This window comes from Leiobunum rupestre, chromosome 5 (genome assembly GCF_980474605.1).
Source record: "Leiobunum rupestre chromosome 5, qqLeiRupe1.1.hap1, whole genome shotgun sequence".
Classification (NCBI taxonomy): domain Eukaryota; kingdom Metazoa; phylum Arthropoda; class Arachnida; order Opiliones; family Sclerosomatidae; genus Leiobunum; species Leiobunum rupestre.
Window position 1 is genome coordinate 53,085,273 of NC_143388.1, and position 23,640 is coordinate 53,108,912.

Sequence of the window (23,640 nt, forward strand, 5' to 3'; positions counted from 1 at the left end):
GTATTCAATAATCTATAAGAGGGGTCTCGAAAATTCTAATGCCGACGCCCTTAGTCGTTTACCTTTACCAATCCAGACCAAGATTCACCTATTCAATCAGAGTATGTCTATTTAATTCAGTCAGTTTAAGATGGTCCAGTCACGATTCCTTTAATGGTCACTGCGACTACTCAAAATGCAACCCTCGTGCAGATTCGCAACTATCTTCGAAACGGTTGGCCGTCCACAATACGAGAAGGAAACATTCGTCCTTATTTTCAACGGCGCATTGATTTATCACTCATGCAAAGTCATGCATGTCATCATTCTTATCAGCAACAAAGTAGTCATTCCTGATTCTCTACGCTCAAGCATACTCGATGACTTACATGCCGCACATCATGGGATGACCCAAATGAAGCAGATGCCACGCACGAAGGTTTGTTGGCCGGGGCTTGATGTCGACATAGAACACAGGGTGAGACATTGTCACCAATGTCAAGAAAACGCACCAATGCCATCTAGGTTTTATAATCAATGGCCTTCCACTTCAATCCGGTGGTACACATGGACTTCGCCGGCCCTATTGAAAACAAATATTTATTGATTATTGTCGATTCTGCCTCCAAATGGATAGAAATCGGTATAGCAAAGACAACCTCGCCAAGTATATTGGTGAGATAAAGAGTAATAATATCATTGATTTAGTACATTCCGATGTGTGGGGGCCATCACCGATTACATCTTTGGGTGGCGCTCGGAATTATTTAACGTTTGTAGATGATCACAGTAGAAGAGTTTGGATATATTTCATGATTAGGAAAAATGAAGTTTTCTAATGTTTTGAACAATTTAAAAAATTAGTAAAATATCAGAGCGGCAGGAGAATTAAATTTTGTAATGAATAGTAATTAATTTATTTATTTATTCAAAAAAGACGATACATAATACGCCTAAGCCAGTGAGGCTTCTGTGGCGTCCTAAAAAAAAACACACACACACACACACACACACCCATACAATATATAATATGTATTGTACAATAAAGACAAAGAACACGGTGATAATTTAACTATCCCTAACCCAATCAATTAGCTTGGCACGAAAGAAAACTTTGATTGACTGTTAAGGATATCTTGAGGTAGTGAATTCCAGTCGTTTAAAGCTTGAAAAGTGAGGTGATTTTGTCTAACGGCGGTGTTTACTCGCGGGTTGAAAAGTTTTTCAGAATGACCACGAATACGACCGGTATTATTTAGAGTAAAAAATTTGGAAAAATTTAGGAAAACGTTGCCTCTCAAAATGTCAAAAATAAATACTAGCTCATTAATTCTATGGCGGTCAACTTGTCAAGAAGATCGAGTGAAGAGTTACGGTCACGTGGAAGAAAATCTGTAAGGCCAGGCGTCAACTTAGTGAACCAGTTATGAGCTTTTGATAGGACGTTACGGTCACCAGCGAGTGAGGGTGACCATATGACAGAGCCATAGTCAATGGACGGAAGAATTAAAGCATTGTATGTAAAACGCAATATAGGCTTAGAGCGTTAAAAAAAATTTCGGCGAGTGAGTCCAGTGATAGAATTGATACGACTTACGACGCTTTGGGTATGCTTGGAGAATTTTAGGTTTTCATCAAATAGAATCCCAAGATCGCGTATAACAGGCACATTAGGAATAGGTCTCCAGCAATTTTGTACGTGTAGCGAACATTGGAGTTACCTAAGTGAAGGACGACCCAATCAACAACGTCGTCCAAGTCCAATTGTAAGTTAGCCCTATTGTCAGCGGAATTGGCGTTAGTAGCCAACTTAGTGTCATCTGCAAAAAAGGGCGGGACACACTTTGGCAATGAATTTATAACGATTGAAAATAGCAGGGACACCACTGAGGGTAGATCGTAGTGAAGAAGAGCGGCCCTTCAAGACAACACGGTGGAAGCGACCTTCAATGAAATCACCAAGCCAACGTATAGCCATATCACAAATCCCAGCATCCGAGAGAGACCGTAGCAGATGACTATGTGGAATAGTGTCGAACGCACGGCTCATATCTAGGGAAATAATGTCCACAGGTGAACCGCTATCGAGCCAGCTAACGTAATCATGGGTTGCAGATAGAAGATTGGTAGTGCATGAGTGATGGGGCCGGAAACCATGTTGGGCATCAGATAGAAAATTTGTTCTAGTGAGAAAGTCTTCTGTTTGGGCTTTAGATATGCGCTCACAAACACGAGCAATATGGCTGGTTTTAGTAATAGGTCTATAGTTTTCCTTCTTGGTTCGCGAACCCTTTTTGTGAATAGGGGTGATAGTGGCAATTTTCCAGTCTTCTGGTACTTTTCCTAAGGAAAAACTAAGTATGAACAGCGTAGACAGCGGCGCACAGATAGAGTGGGCGGTTGCTTTTAAAAGAGCAGGATGAAGGCCATCTGGACCAGCTGACTGGTAAGTGTTTAGTTTGCGTAGTAATCGAATGACATCTTGAGGAGTGCAGCTAAACAGATGCAGTGATTCATTAGGAACTGTTGGAGCATCAACGGTAGGAGCTGGAGGTACGTTGGAGGACACATCAGCAAAATAGTCATTTAACATATCGGCAATTGTGGGAATATCAGTGGTCATGGAGCCATCTCCGAGTGCCATTTCCGAAATAGTAAAATGTGAGGTTCTCAACTTACGCACATAACTCCAGAAGACCTTAGGATTCGAAGATATTTGTTCAGTTAAGTGTTTTTCTTCTTTACGTTTGCATTTTCGAGACGCATTTATATAAGCATTACGTGACTGTTTATATTTAGAATGAAGTTCAGCAAGTTTCTCAGGATTAGTCTTGTTATTTCTCTTAGCTTGTACATATAAACTCCAAGCTATCAATTTATGCCTACGGGACATAGTTAGTCTTGCATAAGAGTGCTTATCAGGCACATAAGGAGTACGAAAGGGAATGAATTGCTCAATACCATGAAGGAGTATACTATTAAATAAGTCCCAAACAAGGTCAATATTAATAGACGAAAAAGTGTTTGACCAGTTGATTGCAATGAGATAAGAGTTGAGTGCATCGTAGTTCCCTTTGAAGAAATTACGGCATAAACGTTGAGGAAGAAATGGCTGGCGAACAGGAAACGCAAGTTTAAACATTATAACTACATGATCGCTTCGTCCGATCGGAGAGCCATAGTCCAAGTCGAATACCAAATCAGGTTCCAGAGTAAGAATTAAATCAAGGGTATTGCTTGTCACACTTGGGCCACCATACCGAGAAGCATCAACTACATGTTGAAATAGACTATAATCGTTGATGAACTCTAAGAAGGTACGAGCAGCGACGGAACAATGGTTCGATGGTAGGGAAATATTCCAATTTAGGCCTGGGTAGTTAAAGTCTCCTACTAACAGCAAATTGCAATTGTTAGTTGCGCAATAACGCAGTGCATTTTTAATAATCGTCATGGTTTCTTCGTGGTTGGTATATGTAGGGGATCGATAAATTAAACAAATTAAAAGACTGCTTGAGTCGTTAAGGCATTTAACTGCAACAAATTCAAGTCCGAGAGTAGCTGACCACGTATCTTCTAGTACGCTATCGATAAGTGGAACGACGGATATAATGTAATCTGTTGAGACATAAATAGCCACGCCTCCACCTCACTTGCTACAGTCGCGATCACGACGATAAAGGGAGAATTGCTTAGTACTTATTTCGCTATCAGGGATGTCAGGTTTCAGTTATGGCTGCAATTTTGGTAATTGGCGAAATGCAACGAGTTAAATCCCTAAAGTTATATTTGTGAAGGCTACGGATATTGGTGAGAAGGACAGAGACATAATTCGTCAGAACATGAGAGTTAGACATTAAAGAGCCAGGGGTAACGGAACTATAATAATTTTGAGTGACAGAAGGAATAAAGGATACAGCTAGAGGGTTTAACGAACAGGAGACAGTTTTTGCAAAACTAGTACCATTAGAGTTAAATTCATTACTTTTCCGAATAGAATTGTTAGGGTTGTACTAGGAAGGTTAGCCGTAGAAAGTAAGCCGTGTGCGGAAACGTTGTTTGTAAGCAAGGCAATTTTTTTACCTTTATGCTGTGACCTGTGTGCCGGAATGCTGCAAGAGTTTAAGGTGAAAGTTTTGGTTGGTAGAATCGATGAGGTTGGAAGAATCGACGACGTTGGTAAAATCGACGAAGGGGGTAAAATTGACGACAGTGGCAGAACCGACGATGGTGGCGGAACCGACGACGTTGGTAGAATCGACGACGTTGGTAGAATCGACGACGTTGGTAGAATCGACGACGTTGGTAGAATCGATGACGTTAGTATAATCGACGAAGTAGGTTCAATCGACGGAGTTGGTTGATTTGGTTGAATCGACGAAGTAGGTTGGGTCGACAAAGTAGACAGTGCGCGATGAGTTAGCAGAAAAAAACTGGAGCAAAAGGATTAAGAGTTGAAAAATAGTTAGTTGAAGGGATTTTACTGAGAGGCAAAACATGCTTGAGTGACGTTAGTCATTTTTTGTGAAAATAACACCATTTGACGAAGATGAAGAGTTACGGTGTTGAATTTGATCATTTCTTGAGAGAACCACCCCATCACGAATGACCAAGTCCCTTTCTCCTTTGGCCAGGCGGTCTCTAAGTTCCTCGACAGCCTTTGAATGTTTAGCCTGTTGAAGTTTCGTACGATCAATTGAGTATGAGAGTGAGAAATTTGGATCTGCGGCACGGAGGGATTTCATTCTAGAGAAGAATTTAAATTTAAGGTTTAGTGAATTAAAGACCAATTTGACGAGACGAGGAGTAGATCTTGGATTTCCAAGGCGACTAACCAAAACGTTCGACAGTTCTGAGTGAACAAAGCCCATATCCGATAGAAGACGTCGAACGTTAGAGACATCACTGTCCAGGGAGGTATCAGGAAGGTTACGTAGAATAGCGTTGAACTGGCGATGGTGGATCTCATCTCTCTCCTTAAGCGACTCTTCAATCCGAGCATCTAAATCGTTGGAAACCAAAGTGGGATTCGAATAACACTGCTCAAGCCTTTTTAGATTATCGTTAAGAGACGCGATTGACTCGTCTGTTATTTTCATCGACGTTTGTATAGTAGAGCAATTCGTGTGAATTGATGAAAATTCATTTTGTAAAGTGAGCTTCATATTACTAAAATCTTTTTGGATATCCAAAATCTCCTGACCTTGCGTAACGATATCTTCGGAAAGGACGTCTAAGGGGTCTTGATGTTCAGTAAGTTTCTGAGAGTTATTTTCACGCTGAGAAACTAGGCAATTAATCTTCGCCTCGAGAGCGTCAATTCATGCAGTTTTCTAGGTTCACTTCTGCACTAGGTTTTTCATTTGAATTAGTATCTTCAGAAGAAGGACAAGGTTTCTCAACTGTCAAAAAAGTACTACTTCCGCAGGTGGAGTCACTTGTGGTTGTATTTTCCATAATAATGAGAGTATCCGTAATAATCTTCTTTAAATTTCTCTTCGGTTGGCGACGTAGAGGCCCGGTGGTAGATCCAGTGGGTACAACGGAATTATCTACTTTTGCCCGAAGATTATCCAGAACAATCGTTTGTGACATTTCAAAAATAAAAATAATAATTTTCCCTAAGCCTAACTTTAGCTCTTAAAAACGGAGAAATTAAAACCAAATTTGAAACACGGCACGAGAAAATTCAGGTGATTGCACGTGAAGATAAATTATTATTATATAAGCTGGGATAAAACATGAGCGCACGAATGTATATTCCCCGCAGATGATTGGTGTTGCGGAGAGGCTAAATAGGACATTATTAAACACAACGCGTACTGTTTTAGAAGATTCTAAGCTTTCACTCAATACGTGGTCAGAAGTTGTACTAACAGCTGGTTATTTGAGAAATACATCGAAACATTCCTTGATAGGAGAAAAAGTTCCTATGGATTTTTGGCTAGACAATAAGTCATGTGCGAACCATTTAAGAAGGATAGGCAGCCTTGCTTTTGTCCATCTGCCAAAGGAAATTTGACAAAGCAAGTTGCATAATAGAGCGAAGATGGGTGTTCTGGTTGGTTATGCAACATGCACGAGAGGTTATCGGGTTTATTATCCATTTGAGAGGAGAGTCATTGAGTCAAAGCATGTTAAATTTTACGATGAGATAGTAGGAATGGAATATATTACTAAGTCAAAGAAGGATGACGGGTTAATTTTTATTTGGCTCCAAGACGACCCTGAAGAGGAGGAGGCCGCTCAGGCAGTAGTACCAGGACCTCACAGTATAGCCACACCACCGAGAAGGGATACTCGTTCTATGGTAAATAAATCTCCACCAAGAGCTATAACACCCAAGAGAGTTCAAACACCAACTAAGGTGGTCGCTTCTCCGACTGTTGAAAGTCAGCAGGTTATAAGGGGAGAACAGAGGGATACTTTACCAGAGGGATGGCAGCGCAAAGTTATAATTTTACCCTTGGAAACGTAACAGTTTTTAAATATGCTTATTTCCAACACTGTTTGGCGATAGTTTTCGACTATTTCTTTTGATACGCTTTTTTCATATTAACTACCCTATTCAATTACTTCCTGTGAGCATTGAGCGTCAGCTTTGTCGTCTGCTTTTAGATATAGGGCTTTAAATTAATTGTGTCCTATTGGTTTTATCCCCAAATTGACTTCTTATATTTTCCTATATTTCACTGAGATATGTTATATAATTCCTATTCAGGATTTTAAAACATTCTGTAGTCACCATCCTAATTTTGAAGTTAACAATTTCCTCAATTTCTATAAATACAGGTTTTATTAGGTGCAGGTGCTAGAATTTGTCTAAGAATTGCTTGATTATGGATAGTGGATATCATAAATATTTGTTATATTCAATATGGCAACGCTGCACTAATTTGAAAATTACGCCACCCAAAGTCATTGAAGATACCGAGGCCCAAAACCTAAAGTTTTAGCTAAGTCATATAAGCTCGCAAATCAAACTATCTTACCTTTTATGTAGCTATTACATACATGTAGTAATTCTAAATATTAACAACTTAACATTTAATAATATTTTATATCATTAGAGTATTCAATTCAACGTTATTACCTGCTCATAAAGTTTACACATGCATCCAATTTGTCGTACCACGGCCGTCTCGAGATCTGCTTCGCGCTCATAGCGGCCCAGGCAAAGATTTCCTCTCCTATGTATTTCCGCGAATACCTTCTTTTAACACTAGGAGCGCTGTCGGAGCCCCCCCGTAAATGTAAAAAATTAGCGGGATATTTAATAGTTTTCTATGGCGGTAAATTCAACTAGTTTATCCCTTTTTGCAATGTTTTTCAAAAACTTCTGGAAAGTTTGGGATATACATCTTATGATTTGATCTTTATCTAATAAGTTTTCATTTAAAACATTTATTTAATTAAAGTAATATGCTTATATTGAGTTTTATTAGTTAATTGCTAAGCCTAACCAAAGTTTCTTTTGTTTTTCACAATTTTCAAACCAGTATTCGCATTTTTTATCAGAATTTTAAATAAATAACCACAATATTATTCATATTATTTAATAAATACCTTTATTATTCTTTAAATTAAGTTCACATTTCTCAAACTTAAGTTTTAAAATATTGCCTATTTTTAATTTGCAAAAATGCACACCACAAAAATTTGTCGTGTTCCATTTTGTGAATCTAAGAAGAATATCAATGTATAATTTCATTAGTTTCCAGTTGATGAAAGTGTATGCAAATTATGGACTAAGAACATATCTAGAAAAGATTTTGGGGTCAATGAAGCTTACGCATCACGCAAGATTTGTTTGTAGTGGGACATTTTAAGGAAAGTGATTACTATCAAGGTCTAAAGATCCGCAAATTAAAGAAAATATTGACAAAGGAAACATATCAGCCATGATTGATACTAGACTCGATGGATTTTCAACTATTTTTAACGGCAATTAAGTTACGTTACCATCTGAAGTTATGAGTACCCAGATACACAGAGATGCACCTTACGGCTAGCAAGTATCGCATACTTGGCTGGTTATGTAGTACAAATCCTAGAGGAAAAACATTTTTGCAAATTGTGCCTTGAAAATGTATCACAGCCTAATTCTGACTCACCATTAGTTGGATTGATAAAATATTCCGACAGAGGAAACCTTGGGTATCCGCAGCAAAGCTTTATCAAGTTAATGGCTATAGTAACAACATTCATAGAGAGAGCTGTACCCTATCTCCGGTATTCACCTGCCATTTTAAAAAAACATTGAAATCCACTTGTGGCCAAAAATTGCTCTATGCCCTTACATCCAATGTGATTTGAATAATAATCACCGAATGAAATTGCTGATTTAATTTGTTGAAAGGTCGTACTTCCAATTATCACAAATATTACCAAAACTCTGTCCGCAAAATTTGAGAAAGTGAAAGAACTTGTGCATAAGCCTCTTTCTTGAAAAGTACTCAAGTTGTAAATTTGAGTTTTCTAAATTTTTAGTCGTGTATCATTCAGTGGGAAATTCACATTGGTTTATTATATTTATCAGATTTAAATACCTTCCAAGTTTCCATCACTATTTTCATTCATAGTGATCTTCCAAGTGTCAGTTAGTTAATTAAAATTCATTTATTTCACTACTTTAATTAAAATAAATTAAATAAAAGGCCTCTGGAAGTTACTACATAGCAAAATTACAGCTGTAAGGAGAACCACGTGTTTATGTTTACATTTATATACAGAAAACGTCGACGGCGACTTCTGGCTCCAGAATGACCAAATTTTAATAACGTTTTTCAAAACTTTACTTTGCGTTAAAAAATCTCAAGAGGTGTTTAACTTTTTTATTATTAATTAACTTAAATATTACTAAAAAAATATTTTACAAAAAATTACACATTACGCGATAATAATTGAAATTCCAAAGTTCCGCGCAGTTCCTCCCATTCGATAACATGGCTGCGAATTTTCTCAAGGGGGGGGGCTAGACTAGTGCCAGAAAACGATGTGAGAAGTTTTTGAACTAATTTCCCATACGCGATTTTCGTACGATCGCCTGGGCCGCTAAGAGCGCGAAGCAGATCTCGAGACGGCCGTGGTCGTACCGACGTAGTCTAGATTATCTTTAGTTCATTTGCAGTGCTGCCGATTTATAAAGAGTTTACCTGCCAACTATTGTATAAGAATAGCCCAAAAAGACTGAAAAATTTTAATAAAAATAAATCGTGACATTTAAAAACATTTAAAAATTTGCATGATTATTATTTTTGATCAAATATGTGCGTAAAATCCTTAGATATAGTACATTTTCGCACATTTATTGCTAATAAAATCGAAATGATTATTTCTTCAGCCCAGTTTAAAAAAAAATCCCGACTTCTAAGGCAATTCAATGTATTTTACGTGTTATTTAAATGCATATTTGAGAAATATATGATTTATCAATGTGCGAGTTGGCCCAAAGTAGGTGTGACTCATTTTTGTTTTTAAAAATGACCACGTACCAACTATCACAGATGCACACAAAAATGACCAATAGCAGACCGGAAATGGCCATTTGTACAAATCTCCCGACACAGTAGATGTTCGGAAGTTTATAAACAATAAAATCCGAACGTATATTTTTCGCGCAATTGTAAAACATGAATACGACGTAGGCGCGACGACGTCCCAACGATACCATGTCAAAACCCAATAATTTTCACGGGTTTTGCCCCTCGTCAAATCTTTCAGATTTATATATTTTAAATCTGACTTCTAAGGTAATTCAATGTATTTTACGTGTTATTTAAATGCATATTTGAGAAATATATGATTTATCAATGTGCGAGTTGGCCCAAAGTAGGTGTGACTCATTTTTGTTTTTAAAAATGACCACGTACCAGAGATGGGCAAAAAATCATTTGGCGAATAACGAATAAATTACTAAATAACAAAATATCTGATCATATTTATTCGTCGATTGACAGGGCTAAATATTTTAGGTATAGTTATTTGGCAATTAAACAAATATTTTGTCGTGGTCTTATTTGGTAAATAATTTAAAAAATAATATTTTCGACTATTATCTGGAAAATAATATTTTACGAATATTTCATGGACATTCATTTGGTAAATTGTTTTATTACAAAATATTTTCAGTCATTTATTTCGCAAAATAAAAAAATTGAAATATTTTCTTTAATTTAAATAACGAATAAGGATTAAGGAGACCTTTGTTCTTTTTGTTTTAGTTAATCGAGTAAACGCAAGGTTCGTAAAAAATGCTTATCGCACTATATGGAGTAAACTGTTGCGGGATATTTGACTTCTTGATAATGGCAACATTTAACGCTAATGCCACCGACAAACACCTCCAGTTAGAAGCTTTGGACGCAGTGGCGTAATGACAATTTTCGAGCCCCCCGCAGGATATCAAAAGGCCCCTTTTTAAAAAAAAAATATTTGCTATTAAGTATTAGTAGTGTCATTGTAAATAGAATGCAATATATAATATGTCTCTTTAAATTAAAAACCGCGAATATCATTTATTAAAATTTGAAAATTAATATATTATATTCCAAAGCTACCTTTAGATATTTTTTTACGATTTCTAACGTAAGATATTGAGTGAGATTGAATTTTAGTATTGTTTAAAGCCTGTTCGTCCCGTAACTCATTTTTCTCCATTTTTACAAGATTTTGTTGTAAAAATACTTAAAACGAAAGGCCCCCCTAGTTTGTGAAAATGAAAAGCCCCCCGCGTTCCCGGGGTCTGCGGGTCCTTAGTTACGCCACTGTTTGGACGATGCTACGTAAATTATGGGATCGGCAGTATTAGATAATGTTTTTATTAATTTACTGCCCATCCGTACTTTTTGCCTTGGGTAAATGCTACCCCTAGCTACCCTGGCACCCGGGGCGGTCAGTCCTCCCCCTTATTCCGCCAAGTGCTGCTACAATCCTTTTCTAGTGATCTACGAATTTCAATCTTGGAATGTCATATTATCGCGTGAAAACCAAATTCACGTATCTTCATAAAGTTTGTGTATATAGTAAAGGTAAATGATGCTTTCAAGTAAAAATTAGTAGCATTAATTAAATAATTAATAGCTACAGTGGTGTAGCTATATTGCCGGCGCTAGAACAGGCGAGCGAGGCGAGCGTCTAGGGCCTCGCACTTAGCGACACGTTTTGTGGTCCCCACACCTAAGGGCACTTTTAGGGGTCCCCTTACTTAGCGGCACTTATTGAGGTCCAGCACATTTTGGGGTTCCCGTACTTTGCGGCACTTATTCGGGCCCCTCATTTATTCCTTCACAAAACATGTGTGTTGTGAGTAGTGGCCTCGCTCACATGTCGCTGCCTCCCCTCCGACAGGTCTGCTGTACCTTCGCTGTGCCATTAAATAGTGACCACCATTGCTGGGTAATATTGATACTCTTTGTTAAAATAAAAATAGTGTCGAAAATTGTATTTCGTCTCTGACACCAGAATTAAATTTAAGTATTAGGAATTTGTATTGTATTTTCTTACACATTGGACATATATTCAGTTATTTTCCTTGAGTTATCTACTAAATAAAAAATAAACGGAAGCTAGTTTTGACTATCTATTTGCAAACTACGCCAACCCGAAATATCTGATGACAAAATATTTCAGTCTTCTTTATTTGCAAAATGCATTTATTTCAAATAATTTAATAAAACAGATATTTGACCTTTTTATTTATAAACTTATTTTATTAAAAAATATTTTCCTACATTTATTTAGAATATTTTTATCTAAATAAATTAATTGTAAACGTTATTTATAAGTAACAACTGACACGAAAAAAATTTATTCGTTATTCGCCAAATTATTTTTTGCCCATCTCTGCCACGTACCAACTATCACAGATTCACAAATAAATGACCAAAAGCCAACTAAAAATTTACCATTTGCAATGGTCGCATTTAGGTCGGCTGTCGACCGAGACCATTAACCGACTTTCCAACCATTTCCCTACCAAACACCGACTAGACTGTGCTGCTGGGGTTGTTGAGTCCTTAAAATTTTTGGTTCCCCACCTGGCAAACTTGTTTATTTGTTTTAAAATATTGAAATCTAAATTTAATTAGAACTATAAATTAGTACAGTGACCTATGCTAGTCTCACAATTTAACAGATAAAGTGAAAAACCGTTTAAGCAAAAAAAAGATAAATGAGCATAACAACAATCAGCTAGCCTCCCTCTATCACCCTGTCTTGAGTAAAAAGCTTGGACAACTCACAGCTTCCATTCTAGGTTTCATCCTCCAAAAGCTACCCATCAGGATTTTAAATTTTCAGTACTTTTTATTGGAATATTAGGCAAGTCAGAAGAAACTAAGTCCAGTTTTACACCAGCAAAAACAGAGTCATCCACAACAGCCCTTTCAAATTGGCATTCATATCACACCTACCATTTTACCTCCCACATCTTCTAAGCGAGGTGAATCCACACCTTCCGCATCATCAACTCTTCTTATAACTACTTAACATTCAATTGACCAGCCTCATATAAATCCCTTTCATCAGAGTCTTCACTCTCTACAGCTATGTGTTTGTCAGCCATAACACTTGAGAATTTTTTTGTCTTAGCCTTTGCCTTTCAGAATAACCTGTTCATGTTACTAAATTTAAATAGAAGACATACGCATGGAATTATGTTTAAAATTTTAATAAAAATGTTTAACAAATCTTTTTAAATATTTTACAGTAGCTTTCCTTTCGAGCTCGAAGCCCTTTATTTACTGATCAGTTTGTAAAGCTACTGTAAAATATTTTAGAAGATTTGTAATTTTTTTAATTAAACTTTGAAATAGACTTCCATGCGTATGTCTTCTATTTAAATTTAGTAACATTATACCGCTTCTATGGACAATAATAATATCCTGTTCATATTTGTAAGGCGACTTTTGCTGTTATTCCTCCATTATGACCAAGGCTTAAATATTGGCGGTACTACCGAAGAGTAGGCTTATGTTTAACACGCCTGGAACTTAATATTATTTAATCTTCTAATCATCGTGATAAATGAATTTCACACACAATTATTGTTTAAGAAGATATTAAATACCTTTAGGAATATGAATCCAAGTCGATAGTATTAATAAAACCGACTAAAATAGATGATATAATCCACCTGACTCCCTCGTGTTGATTGACTACTTGATTCAATTTTTATCTCTAAGACTCTAACGGTTTTTTTAACAGGTTTACCGGGCCACCGCCAACTTTGATTGTCGCTCGATGGCGCGACAGCGAGCGACAATCAAAGTTGGCCGTGACCGGGCAAGCAAAGGTTGCTGTAGTTCGAAAACCGCCAAATAAAAGGCAATAAGCAACTATTTAAATTAATTTTGAGAAAGACATAATAGTTAGACAAGATCAAATAATATCAATGTTTTAATAATATGCATTTTACTCTTTGGCATAACTTTAAAAAAAACACTGAAAAAGGAATTATACTCTAGCCAAATTAATGATTATTCAGGCCAAACTGGCATACTAGTTCCATAGATTTATCGCGTGAAACAAAGGAGTTTCTCCACTTTGCCGACGTTGGCCCAACCACGATTTGATTTGTATTTTACTCAGTTGCAAATTTGAGTATTATGAAAATTTATGTTTACACAACGCTCGTAAGATACCGTCGGCCCGATCGCGATTGAAAATTATAGTTAAAGTAGTAGTCGGTATTGCGTCGGCGTGACGTACAGAATCCGACTCCGACGCCTGCCCGACTGCCCGACCCCGACCCGACCAAAAATTGGATTTCGTGTGCTACTGGGGATGTATTGAATCAGCGGAAGGTCATGGAAGTCGTTGAGAGACCAAAAGAACGTGAAGTTGTTGGTTGCCGGTGGGTTTACACAACCAAAAGGGAAAATGAAGAGATAATACTGAGGTATAAAGCCCGTATAGTCGCTCAAGGGTATAAGCAGATTGAGGGTCTAGATTATGAAGATACTTTCGCTCCAGTTGTGAATTTTTCACTTGTACCTTTCTTTTGGTCGTTGTTCGTTGTCCCACTGGGCTGGGTCCACAACCACCTAGACGTTAAAAATGCATATTTGTATGGAGAACTTGGCAAGGATATATACATGGATCAAATTCCTGGTTATGAAACCTTGGGCAAAAGTGTACGTTGTCAGAAACTCCTCAAAGCCTTTTACGGCTTGCAACAAAGTGGAAGACATTGGTATATGGAACTTGATAAAACGTTCAGTAATCTTGGCTATAAAAATTTTTGGGGTGTGAAATGTATATACTATGTACCATATATGGCTATCGTTCTTGTTTATGTAGACGACCTAATTGTTTTGGCTAAGACAGAAGGAGTCTTGCAGGAAGTATTCGGATCGCTGTCTTAATCATACGATTTGAAGAATTTAGGTCCTATTGGCAAATTGTTGGGCGTTCAGTTCGATACAAGATCAGATGGTTCAGTGAAAATTCATCAGTCACTGTACATAAGAGAAATAGGGAAAAAGTTTGGCATACGCAGGATAGATCCGGTCAGCGTTCCCATCAGTACTGGTATTATTTAAACTAGTGAGGATTGTCCTACGACCGAGCAGGAGAAGGAAAGCATGAAGGATGTACCATTTAAGTTTGTTAATTGGATCTCAACTATTCGTAGCTCAGCGTACACGACCAGGTATTATGTTTTCAGTCGTGGCCCATTCACAGTTCAGTAGCAATCCAGGTGTGGTATACTGGCAGCGACTTTGTCAGTTGACAAGATACCTAATATCCACCTCAACACTTGGTCTTGTATTTCAAACGGGGCTGGAACCAGACCTTAGAATTTACAGTGATAGAGATTGGGCTTCAGACCGTGATACGAGGAGATCAAATTGTGGTTATGCGGTTTTAATGGATCTGCGCCCTTCTCTTATCGATCTCTAACGCCAAAATCAGTATCATTATCCACAATGGAGGCAGAGTACGTAGCCCTCTCTGAATCTGTTTGTGAACTTTTATGGTTGTATCCAATAATAGACGAACTAAAACATTTCGGTATTTTTATACCTAAACCGGTATTATTTTGTGATAATCAGTCGGCTATTTGCTTTGCGAATAATAGTATAGAAAAGCAGAAATCAAAGCATATAGATATTAAATATCATCATACATGAGAAAAATTGACGCAGAATCTATTTAGTGTCAGATATGTACCTTCTAGACTTAATGCTGCTGATATTTTTTCAAAGATCTTACAAAGGAATAATTTTGAGAATAATTTTTAGAATAATAAAATATGGGAAAGTGTCAAATAGGGGGAGTGTTAATAAATGGTTTACATATATTTGACAATTGAATCTCCCACCCATTTCCTTGAAACTAGTCATTCTTTAAATATTGCGTTATCACAGCCATAGACTGGCAGCCCTGTTTTGTTTAAGTCGGAGTTGCGACCGGCAGTCCCTTCTTAGATCTCGCTAGCTATAGTTCGTTCTTTAATTATGTAATCCTTTTAATTGTTTTTATTAAATTAGTTCTTTGTTAATAAATGTCTATTTCTTTGCCAACGATATACTAATAATACACATTGTAACATTTGGTAGCAGAGCGTGGTTATGTTGAAGTATGAAACTCAAATTTGGACGGTTAGGCTTAGCTGCTCCCTGGAACGTTGACTTATCTTTAAAACAGAAATTTGAAGAATCCAATATGGCGGGCCGGTCAGATGGTATGGTGTTGATGAATCAAGTGACTATTTTACAATTGACTAATTATAAGAATTGGTGTTATGAATTAGAATTGAAGTTAAATGAACATGGATTATGGCCAATTGTCCAAGGTACAGAGACAGCACCAGAGGCGAGTGCTGCAGCTGACGTAAAGGAGAATTTCAAGTTAAGAGAGGCCAAACCTTTGTCAATTATCAAATTTCCAATTAGTCCAGAGTGCAGATGTTTTGTTGGGCAGGCAATAACGCTAAAATTTCGTCCAACCAACACTTTAATTACTGGTTTACATATATTTGGCATTTGAATCTCCCGCCAATTTCCTAGAAACTAGTCAGTCTCTAAATATTGCGTCATCACAGCCATAGACTGGCAGCCCGGTTTTGTTTAAGTCGGAGTTGCGACCGGCAGTCCCTTCTTAGATCTCGCTAGCTATAGTTCGTTCTTTAATTATGTAATCCTTTTAATTGTTTTTAAATCAAAAAATACTTAAATTTTAACCGCTATGTTCTATAAGAAAATTGTAGAGTAGTGTAACTTTATGAAAGTCACAAATTTGTTAATCTGGTGTTTAATGCAATTAACACCGCTGAAAAATCAAGGAGACAATGGCGAAGAAGGTATTACACGCTTTAATTTCGTAGGATGAAAAATGCGAGTTTTTTTGAAAAAACAAAGAGACATTTTATTACAAAATTTATAAGTACGTTTCGAAATACCCCCTTCGGCTGCGATGCAGGCTTGGGCGCGAACAATCATATTGTTGAAGGCGGCTTGAATCATTTCCGGGGTTACTTCCCGGCAAGCGCTTACAATTCGTTGACGCAGCTCTTCAAGGGTCTCAACCGGAGTGGCGTACATTGACTAAGCCGCAAAGAAAGAAATCCAACGGAGTCAGTTCGGGTGACCTTGCTGGCCAGTGTACGGGACCGTTTCTCCCTATCCATCGTTGTGGAAATTCGTTGTTTAGGTAATGTCTCACGGGTCTGTGGTAATGAGGCGGGGCACCGTCTTGCAGAAACCACAGTCTTGCTCGTTGCGCCAACGGCAATTCGTCAAGTTGTTGTTCTAGCTCATTTCTCAAGAAATAAAAATATCTCTGGCCATTTAGATTTTGCGGTAAGAATACTGAACCAATTAACCGATTTCCAACAAGACCAATCCAAACATTCAAGCGCCCAAATTGAAATTGGTGACGGTGTTCACATCCCCAGTGTGGATTTGTGTCTTCCCAAACATGATTCTTTTGGTGATTGTATCGGCCGCCTCTTGCAAACGATGATTCATCCGAGAATAGCAGGTTACGGAGGAATTGTGGGTCGTCGTGCACGGAATTAAGCAGCCTATGTCAAATTTACCAAATGTGAGTTTTACTACAAGCCAAATCCTTACTCGCCGCGGCAAAACTACTACGTGGGTATGCGGCAAAATAGGCTAAAACGGTGTTTTCAAAGTTGAAATCCCGCTGACCAGGCACATGAAATCGAGGTTGTACAGCTCGCCTTACAGTAGTTATGGATGGTCTCCTATCTGGAGGTCGTTGCTCAAAGATCTCGCTCACTCGTCGTATATTTCTTCCACCTTCCGCGTAGTAAATGGCCACTAGTTCCGTACGATCAGCTCGGGAATATTGAGGCATGATTGTTAAGATTGATTACGACAATAACGTTACCCAGTTTGTATTACAGTTATTTAAATACTTAATTAAATTAAGGTTTTTACTGAGCTTCAAACCTGTGGTCTATTTATCGTCTCACCTATCAGGGTTAAAATAGGTTTCGAATACGACTAGATTAAAAAACTAATAGGAAAAATCAATAGCTAAATGAGACAGGTTGTGGTTTCAAAAAGAGTGCCAAGCCTCATGACCCCCGAAATGTGAAATACTGTATTTCAAAACGATGAATAGGGTGAAACAGTTCGGCACATTGGCCAGCAAGGTCGCACGTAATTTAAATCGCCATTAATAATTAAATTAATTATTTTAATTTCTTCGCCATTGTTTCCTCGATTTATCAGCGGTGTTTATTGCATTAAACACCAGAATAACAAATTTCTGATAAAGTTACACTACTCTCCCAATGGAATTCAAAAAAAGTTATTTTAGCTTGCCCAACTTGTCACTTTTTCAAGTCTCATTTTGTCAGTGAAAAAGACGTCTATTATTTTCGCGCCCACGCTATTTGTACGTTTTCGGTGACGCTCTACACTTTTCTCATAGGCAATTTTCTCATTGGCAATTTTCTTATAGCAAATAGCTGTTAAAATTTAAATTTTCAAAAAACGTGAATATATTTTTTGATTTAGATGCAATTTTGGTAGAAAGTGTCCCCCGGCACGTTTAATGTACAGTACAAATTTCAACATTCTAGAAAACATAGTTTTGAAAAAACTCACTTTTTCGAGCAAACAAAAACACCCTTTACTAATAATACACATTGTAACATATTTCGTTAAGGATTTTAGTGTGACTTAATACAGTAAAATCGCTATACATTCGTGTTCCCCAGAAGATATAACACTATAAGCCTTGGAAAACGTCTTAACTTTTTATCGTTTGACAGTTTTTCTATGGGACTGGCGAGCGGAAGTAAATTACCTACATGTAATATAACATGTGCAAGTTGAAATGACTTTATCAATATCTTTGAGCAAAAATATCTTAGTTTTAAATGTTTTCTAACAGTTTTCTGTGAATCTTAATTATGATAATCTTATCACAATGTACGGTGTGACAATACATACTGAAAGGGAAAATTCTAAAAAATATCCATTTTGAGTGGTGATCAGATATGACAAATGTCATTTTCATTATTTTTTAATCTGAGATGCTCTTCATTTGAGATCTTAACTGTCCAGATTCTAAAATTTTATATTAATATGTCGATTGTATGAGCAAATATTTAATGTGAATTTTCCAAAAAAAAGTTTCGTGAAATTACTTCTAAAACGTTTTATACCGAAAAAGACAAATTAATTCTTCGTTTAATGTTGTTAGTCATCTTAACGGTGTACACCGTGAAAAGTATCCAACCTTTATTTCATATTTTAATAAATTGTTTTACAAAATTCCTATGCAGAAACTTTGCAAAATGGTTTTTTAATCAGTGCAATAACTTTTCAAAAGCCAATATTTAAGAAAATATTTCCAGATTAAAATTACTTTCAATTTCAAATCAGAGCTATATAAAAATGGTCATGATGAAATCTTTCAAAATGAGGTTAGAAGTGCAATGTTCATAAACTAAAAGAGTCTAAATAATATAGATCAAGCCTGAAAAATAATAAGAAAAATAACTTACAATCGTTTCCATGTATTAAAATAAGCAGGAGAATTCAACCCTTTCCTCATTAGAAAGTGAAACGTTTCTTTGAGGAACGTCTCTTTTGAGAAGTGAGCATGTAAACCGGGAGTTGTGCAAATTCCAGTATTAACATAACTTAGGATCATGCTTTCAAAGTTCGTTAGAAAAACCTGTTTTCCGGCCACATAGTTGTCCAGTTCTTCGAAGAAATCTATATCCGTAATCGTAAACAACCCATTTGTTTTAAGTATTTGCTTCCAAATCTTTTTATTAATGTCGCCATTAGATGTCTGTTAAAAAAAATTAACAGTCAGCTATTAAGAGTATAATTTTTATCTATTTTAAATAGCACTTTGATTTACAAAACTCGCGCCAAAAGTTCTAAATTCAAAGATTTAAATCACAAAAAAGTAAAACAATAATTAAACTTTTCTTGCAATAACTTGAGTTGTTTTTTTTTTACCGTTAATGATTTAGGATAACACAGCTGCGTAATCATTTCGCTCATCTGCTTACACAGAGAAAAATTGAGAATTAGATGGTTATAACACGTGTTATTTTTACCTTAAATATTTGGTAAATAGTTCATGCTCTATAATATATTTAAAGTCGATATTAAAAAATAAGCTGTTTGTAAATTCTGGTTTTGGGATCATAACCAAATTTTACAGACAATCAACTAACTTCAAGATAGTAACGCATAGAGTGTTCTGCGTGAACCAATATTTTAGTTTCTGGAGTCCCCAATAAGTCATCGAAGCTGTCAATGTACTTGATTGTGTCCGGAAGTGTCAAACTTGAGAGTAAGGTCGATGTGAAAAATAATGTCACCAGATAGAACGAAAACATCCAGAGCCAAAGACTACTATATTCAAATACTGACTTCTTACCAAGCGTTAAACCTCAAAATACAAAATAAATATAAATTAAAGACTAGAAAACGACAATATTGTTTAAACGGAAAACAAATATTGCTTCATGAATTTAGTTTAAGACATTTACCCGTAAAATAACAAATTGTGTTAACAATCGTAATGTATCAATTTGTATTTTGGTATCGCATTTCGTCGCCTGAAAATAAAACTCACGTAACTCGATCTAAGTGGTTTTTCCTTTAACAAGAAATTTAAATTGTACGATTATTTCTGATACCAGCAGCTTTGACTGGTACCTTTACCATATTCTTTTCAAAACGGGCGTCTTTTAATCCCTTACTTTTTCAAATATTAAAATCGATACGTGGTTTTTCCTTTCAGGTGACCATTTGATTAAAATATTTTAACTACTTCAGATGTTCAATACGCATTGTTTATAGTCTTAAAAGAAAAGTTAATGTTTTGTTATTTGCTTGCTATGTAGTTCTATAAATGATAAATAACCCAGCAAACACAAACACGTCCTATGGACATCCGATAGACGTCACACTCGGATCTTGCCTTCGTCCGTAGGACATCCCAAAATCCGGGGTTGACGTCGGTTGGACGTCAAAGGACGTCCAAATTTCCGGTTTGTCTATAGCCGTAGTACGTCCCGGGGACGAGTTTTCGGACGTCCAACGGCGATTACGCCGGTCGTCCCCTGGATGTCTTTCTATAAAACTGTTATGTACTGATATTATATTGTAGTTCGCGCGGCAACTTCCGCCACCGTCAGGGGGCTCTGGCCGCTAGCGCTCTCCGGAGCTCTCGTTACCGCAACCGCCAGAGCGACCAGAGACTCAGTTGTATCAGCACATAATAAATACGTAATAAAGGTTTTACTCTTTGAAGTAGTAATTAGATATTGATTTATTAGAACACGACATGGTGCCAGAAGTGAGGTGTGATTCCCAGCCCATTCTGACAGTGAGTTTTTAGTAGAGATTAAATTTTTACCGATTTTATTCCGTGTTCTATTCGTTTTTCCGCACGAGGCGAGGATTTAGGCTTAGCTTTGTTTTGTCTGCTGGGTCGCTGCTCACGTATTATTTGTTTGTTTTTCCGCTTCTTCGGCCGCAGTTCCATTTGTGTTTTCGCTGCTTGAGCGTAACAATTTTGATTTTATCGCTGTAAACGATGATGGCGATGTCTTTCCCGACCCCGAAACAGTTTTCGGTTGGCGCCGGCACCTCGTGGGCCGCGTGGCTCAAAGCATACAACTTTATCACAATGCCACGGGCCTATCGACTAGGCCTTTGCCGCAACAACGAGCCGCATTGCTCCTGACAATGGGCCCTTCTGCGATTGATGCGTATAATTCGTTACAATTCCACGAAACAGAAATTTCTCCAACGTTGGAGGAAGTGATTGACGCTTTTACCATTCATTATCAAGATAGTGACAGTGTTTCCAAAGAGCGAACAACATTTTTGGCCACGGTCCAAGGTATTGACGAACTTTTTGAACCGTTCTTGCTGCGCCTACAAGATCGGGCGTCCCGCTGCGACTTGGGCATTTTAAAAGAATCTTTTATCAAAGACCAAATTTTGCGGGGTATTCGCAGTCCGTTGACGAAGGAGAAATTGATCTCCAAAACTCATTTGACCCTCGCCAAGGCTATAGAAATTTGCAAAAAGGCGGATTCTTCAAAAGAACATTTGGCTGTATTGTCAAGTCTATTTACGCAGACCGGCCAACCACCGTCTCAGGATGGTGCGCTGTGTGCCATCCAACATACCTCTGGAAAAGCTCCAGGCACTGACCCGCGTGTTCCGGTTGGTCAATTTCCTCATCATGATTATTTGGCTCCGGGTGATTCTTCCGCACACTACGATTCATCTCAATATCGATACAGGCCACCCACTTCCTATCGTCCGCCTCAGTCTCGTTATCGCAGCGATTGCTACCATCCAAGGCCGCACCAATTCCGCTCGTATTATGCCCAACGACAGTACACCCCTAATTCTCACTTCAACCAGTACACTCCTCACTATCAACCCAACCAGGCAAGCCAACGTCGCCCACGTTTGCCAGGGGCACCATGTTCTCAGTGTGGGGGTTCACCAGCTCACCCCGTGTGCCCGGCGGTTGGAAAACAGTGTCACACATGCCGTGGCTTCGGACATTTCGTCAATGCCCCACAATCCAACAGCTGTGTCAACTTACGCAAGGTCCGCCCCAAATCAGGGATTAGGGTAGTCGAAACAATGCACCTCCGGCTAGGTACGCTCCTGAATGGAGTCTTTCTTCCGGACCTTCAGTCCCTCCCGAGGCTCTTACATCACTCATGCACCCCTCATGGCATCCTTAGTACACCAGTTCAACCCCATCCAATACTTGCCTCCTGTCGTCGGCCAACGCTCCAGTTCATACACCTCCATTGGCTCCTCAAACACTGGATGAGGGTGACCTTTTCTTGGGCATGCTACGGGCGGCCTCTCAGATAGGCGCCTTGCCCAAGACTAATGACTGGCTTGTCAACTTACGGATCCGCACGGTTCCCGTTGATTTTAAAATTGATACGGGCTCTCAAGTTGATGTGTTGCCTGAATATCTGCTCACTCAACTGCATGGCACCGATAAATTTCCCATCGAAGAATCATAGCACACGAGCTCACACCTACTCGGGTGAATCACTCTATATAATAGGAACCACCGTAGTGGGTGTTGAGTATCGAGATCAGACATATGACGTCAAGTTTCATGTAATTCGCACCTCAGGTCCTCCAATCCTGGGGCTGGCCACTTCCGTACGCCTCCAGCTGATTCAAAGACTCTCCTCACTTGACACCGTCGATCTACATCACCAGGTCTCGCAGGAAACCCAAAGCATATTGTCTGAATTCTCGGATGTTTTTGAAGGTCTGGGATCTTTACCAGGCCTGTATACGTTGCAGTTACATGATCATGCGGTTCCTAAAATTCACGCACCCCGCCGTATCCCCGCTGCACTCAAAGAGGCCTGTCGCATTGAGCTCATCCGCATGGAAGAAATGGGTGTCATTCGCAAGATTACTGAACCAACTGATTGGCTGCACCTCATGGTCATCACTGCCAAGCCTAATGGGGGAGTCCGTATTTGTTTAGACCCCTCCGAACTGAACAAATGCCTTAAACGTGAACAATATTTGCTGCCCTCTCCCGAAGAAACAATGGCTCAGATTCCAAAAGCCCCCTACTATACAGTTTTGGATGCACAATCAGCATTTTGGCAAATCCGCGTTGACGAACGCACTAGTCTCCTATTGGCCATGGATACCCCATTTGGCCACTACGTTTTTCTACGCCTCCCGTACGGGCTGGCAAGTGCTCCCGAAGTATTTCAACAGCGCATACACTCGATCTTTATTGACATTTCCGTCTCCGTTCAATACTTTGATGACCTGCTATTCTGGGCTTCGGATAACCGCAGCCATAATGACGTCTTAAGGACCGTGCTAACTACCGCTCGGGCGGCTTCATTAAAATTTGGAAAATCGAAGATGCAATTATTTCAGCCCAAGGTAAAATTTCTGGGCTTTAACATCTCGCAACAGGGCATTTTCATCAACCCCGCTAAAGTCCAAGCCATTCAGGACATCAAAACGCCTCGAGACAAGAAGGCTCTCCTCCGATTAATGGGCCTAATAACGTACGTCGCTCGGTTTATACCGTCGCTTGCGGCTAAGAATTCCTACTTGCGTCAATTGCTCAAACAAAACACTGCCTGGGTGTGGGATGCCCAATCGGAAAGTCAATTTCAACAGATCAAAC

At 38.3% G+C, this 23,640-nt stretch overlaps 1 protein-coding gene across 1 annotated transcript; it reads right to left on the minus strand.

The window, feature by feature from the left end:
- Positions 1 to 1,602: 1,602 nt before the first annotated feature.
- On the minus strand, positions 1,603 to 3,433 carry LOC149945285 (uncharacterized). Its single transcript, XM_090176487.1, has 2 exons — positions 2,023 to 3,433; positions 1,603 to 1,799 (listed from the first exon to the last, which is right to left on the minus strand). Exons 1-2 carry the CDS (start codon positions 3,431 to 3,433, stop codon positions 1,603 to 1,605), a joined length of 1,608 nt encoding a protein of 535 aa, XP_090032613.1.
- Between the last annotated feature and the right edge of the window lie 20,207 nt (positions 3,434 to 23,640).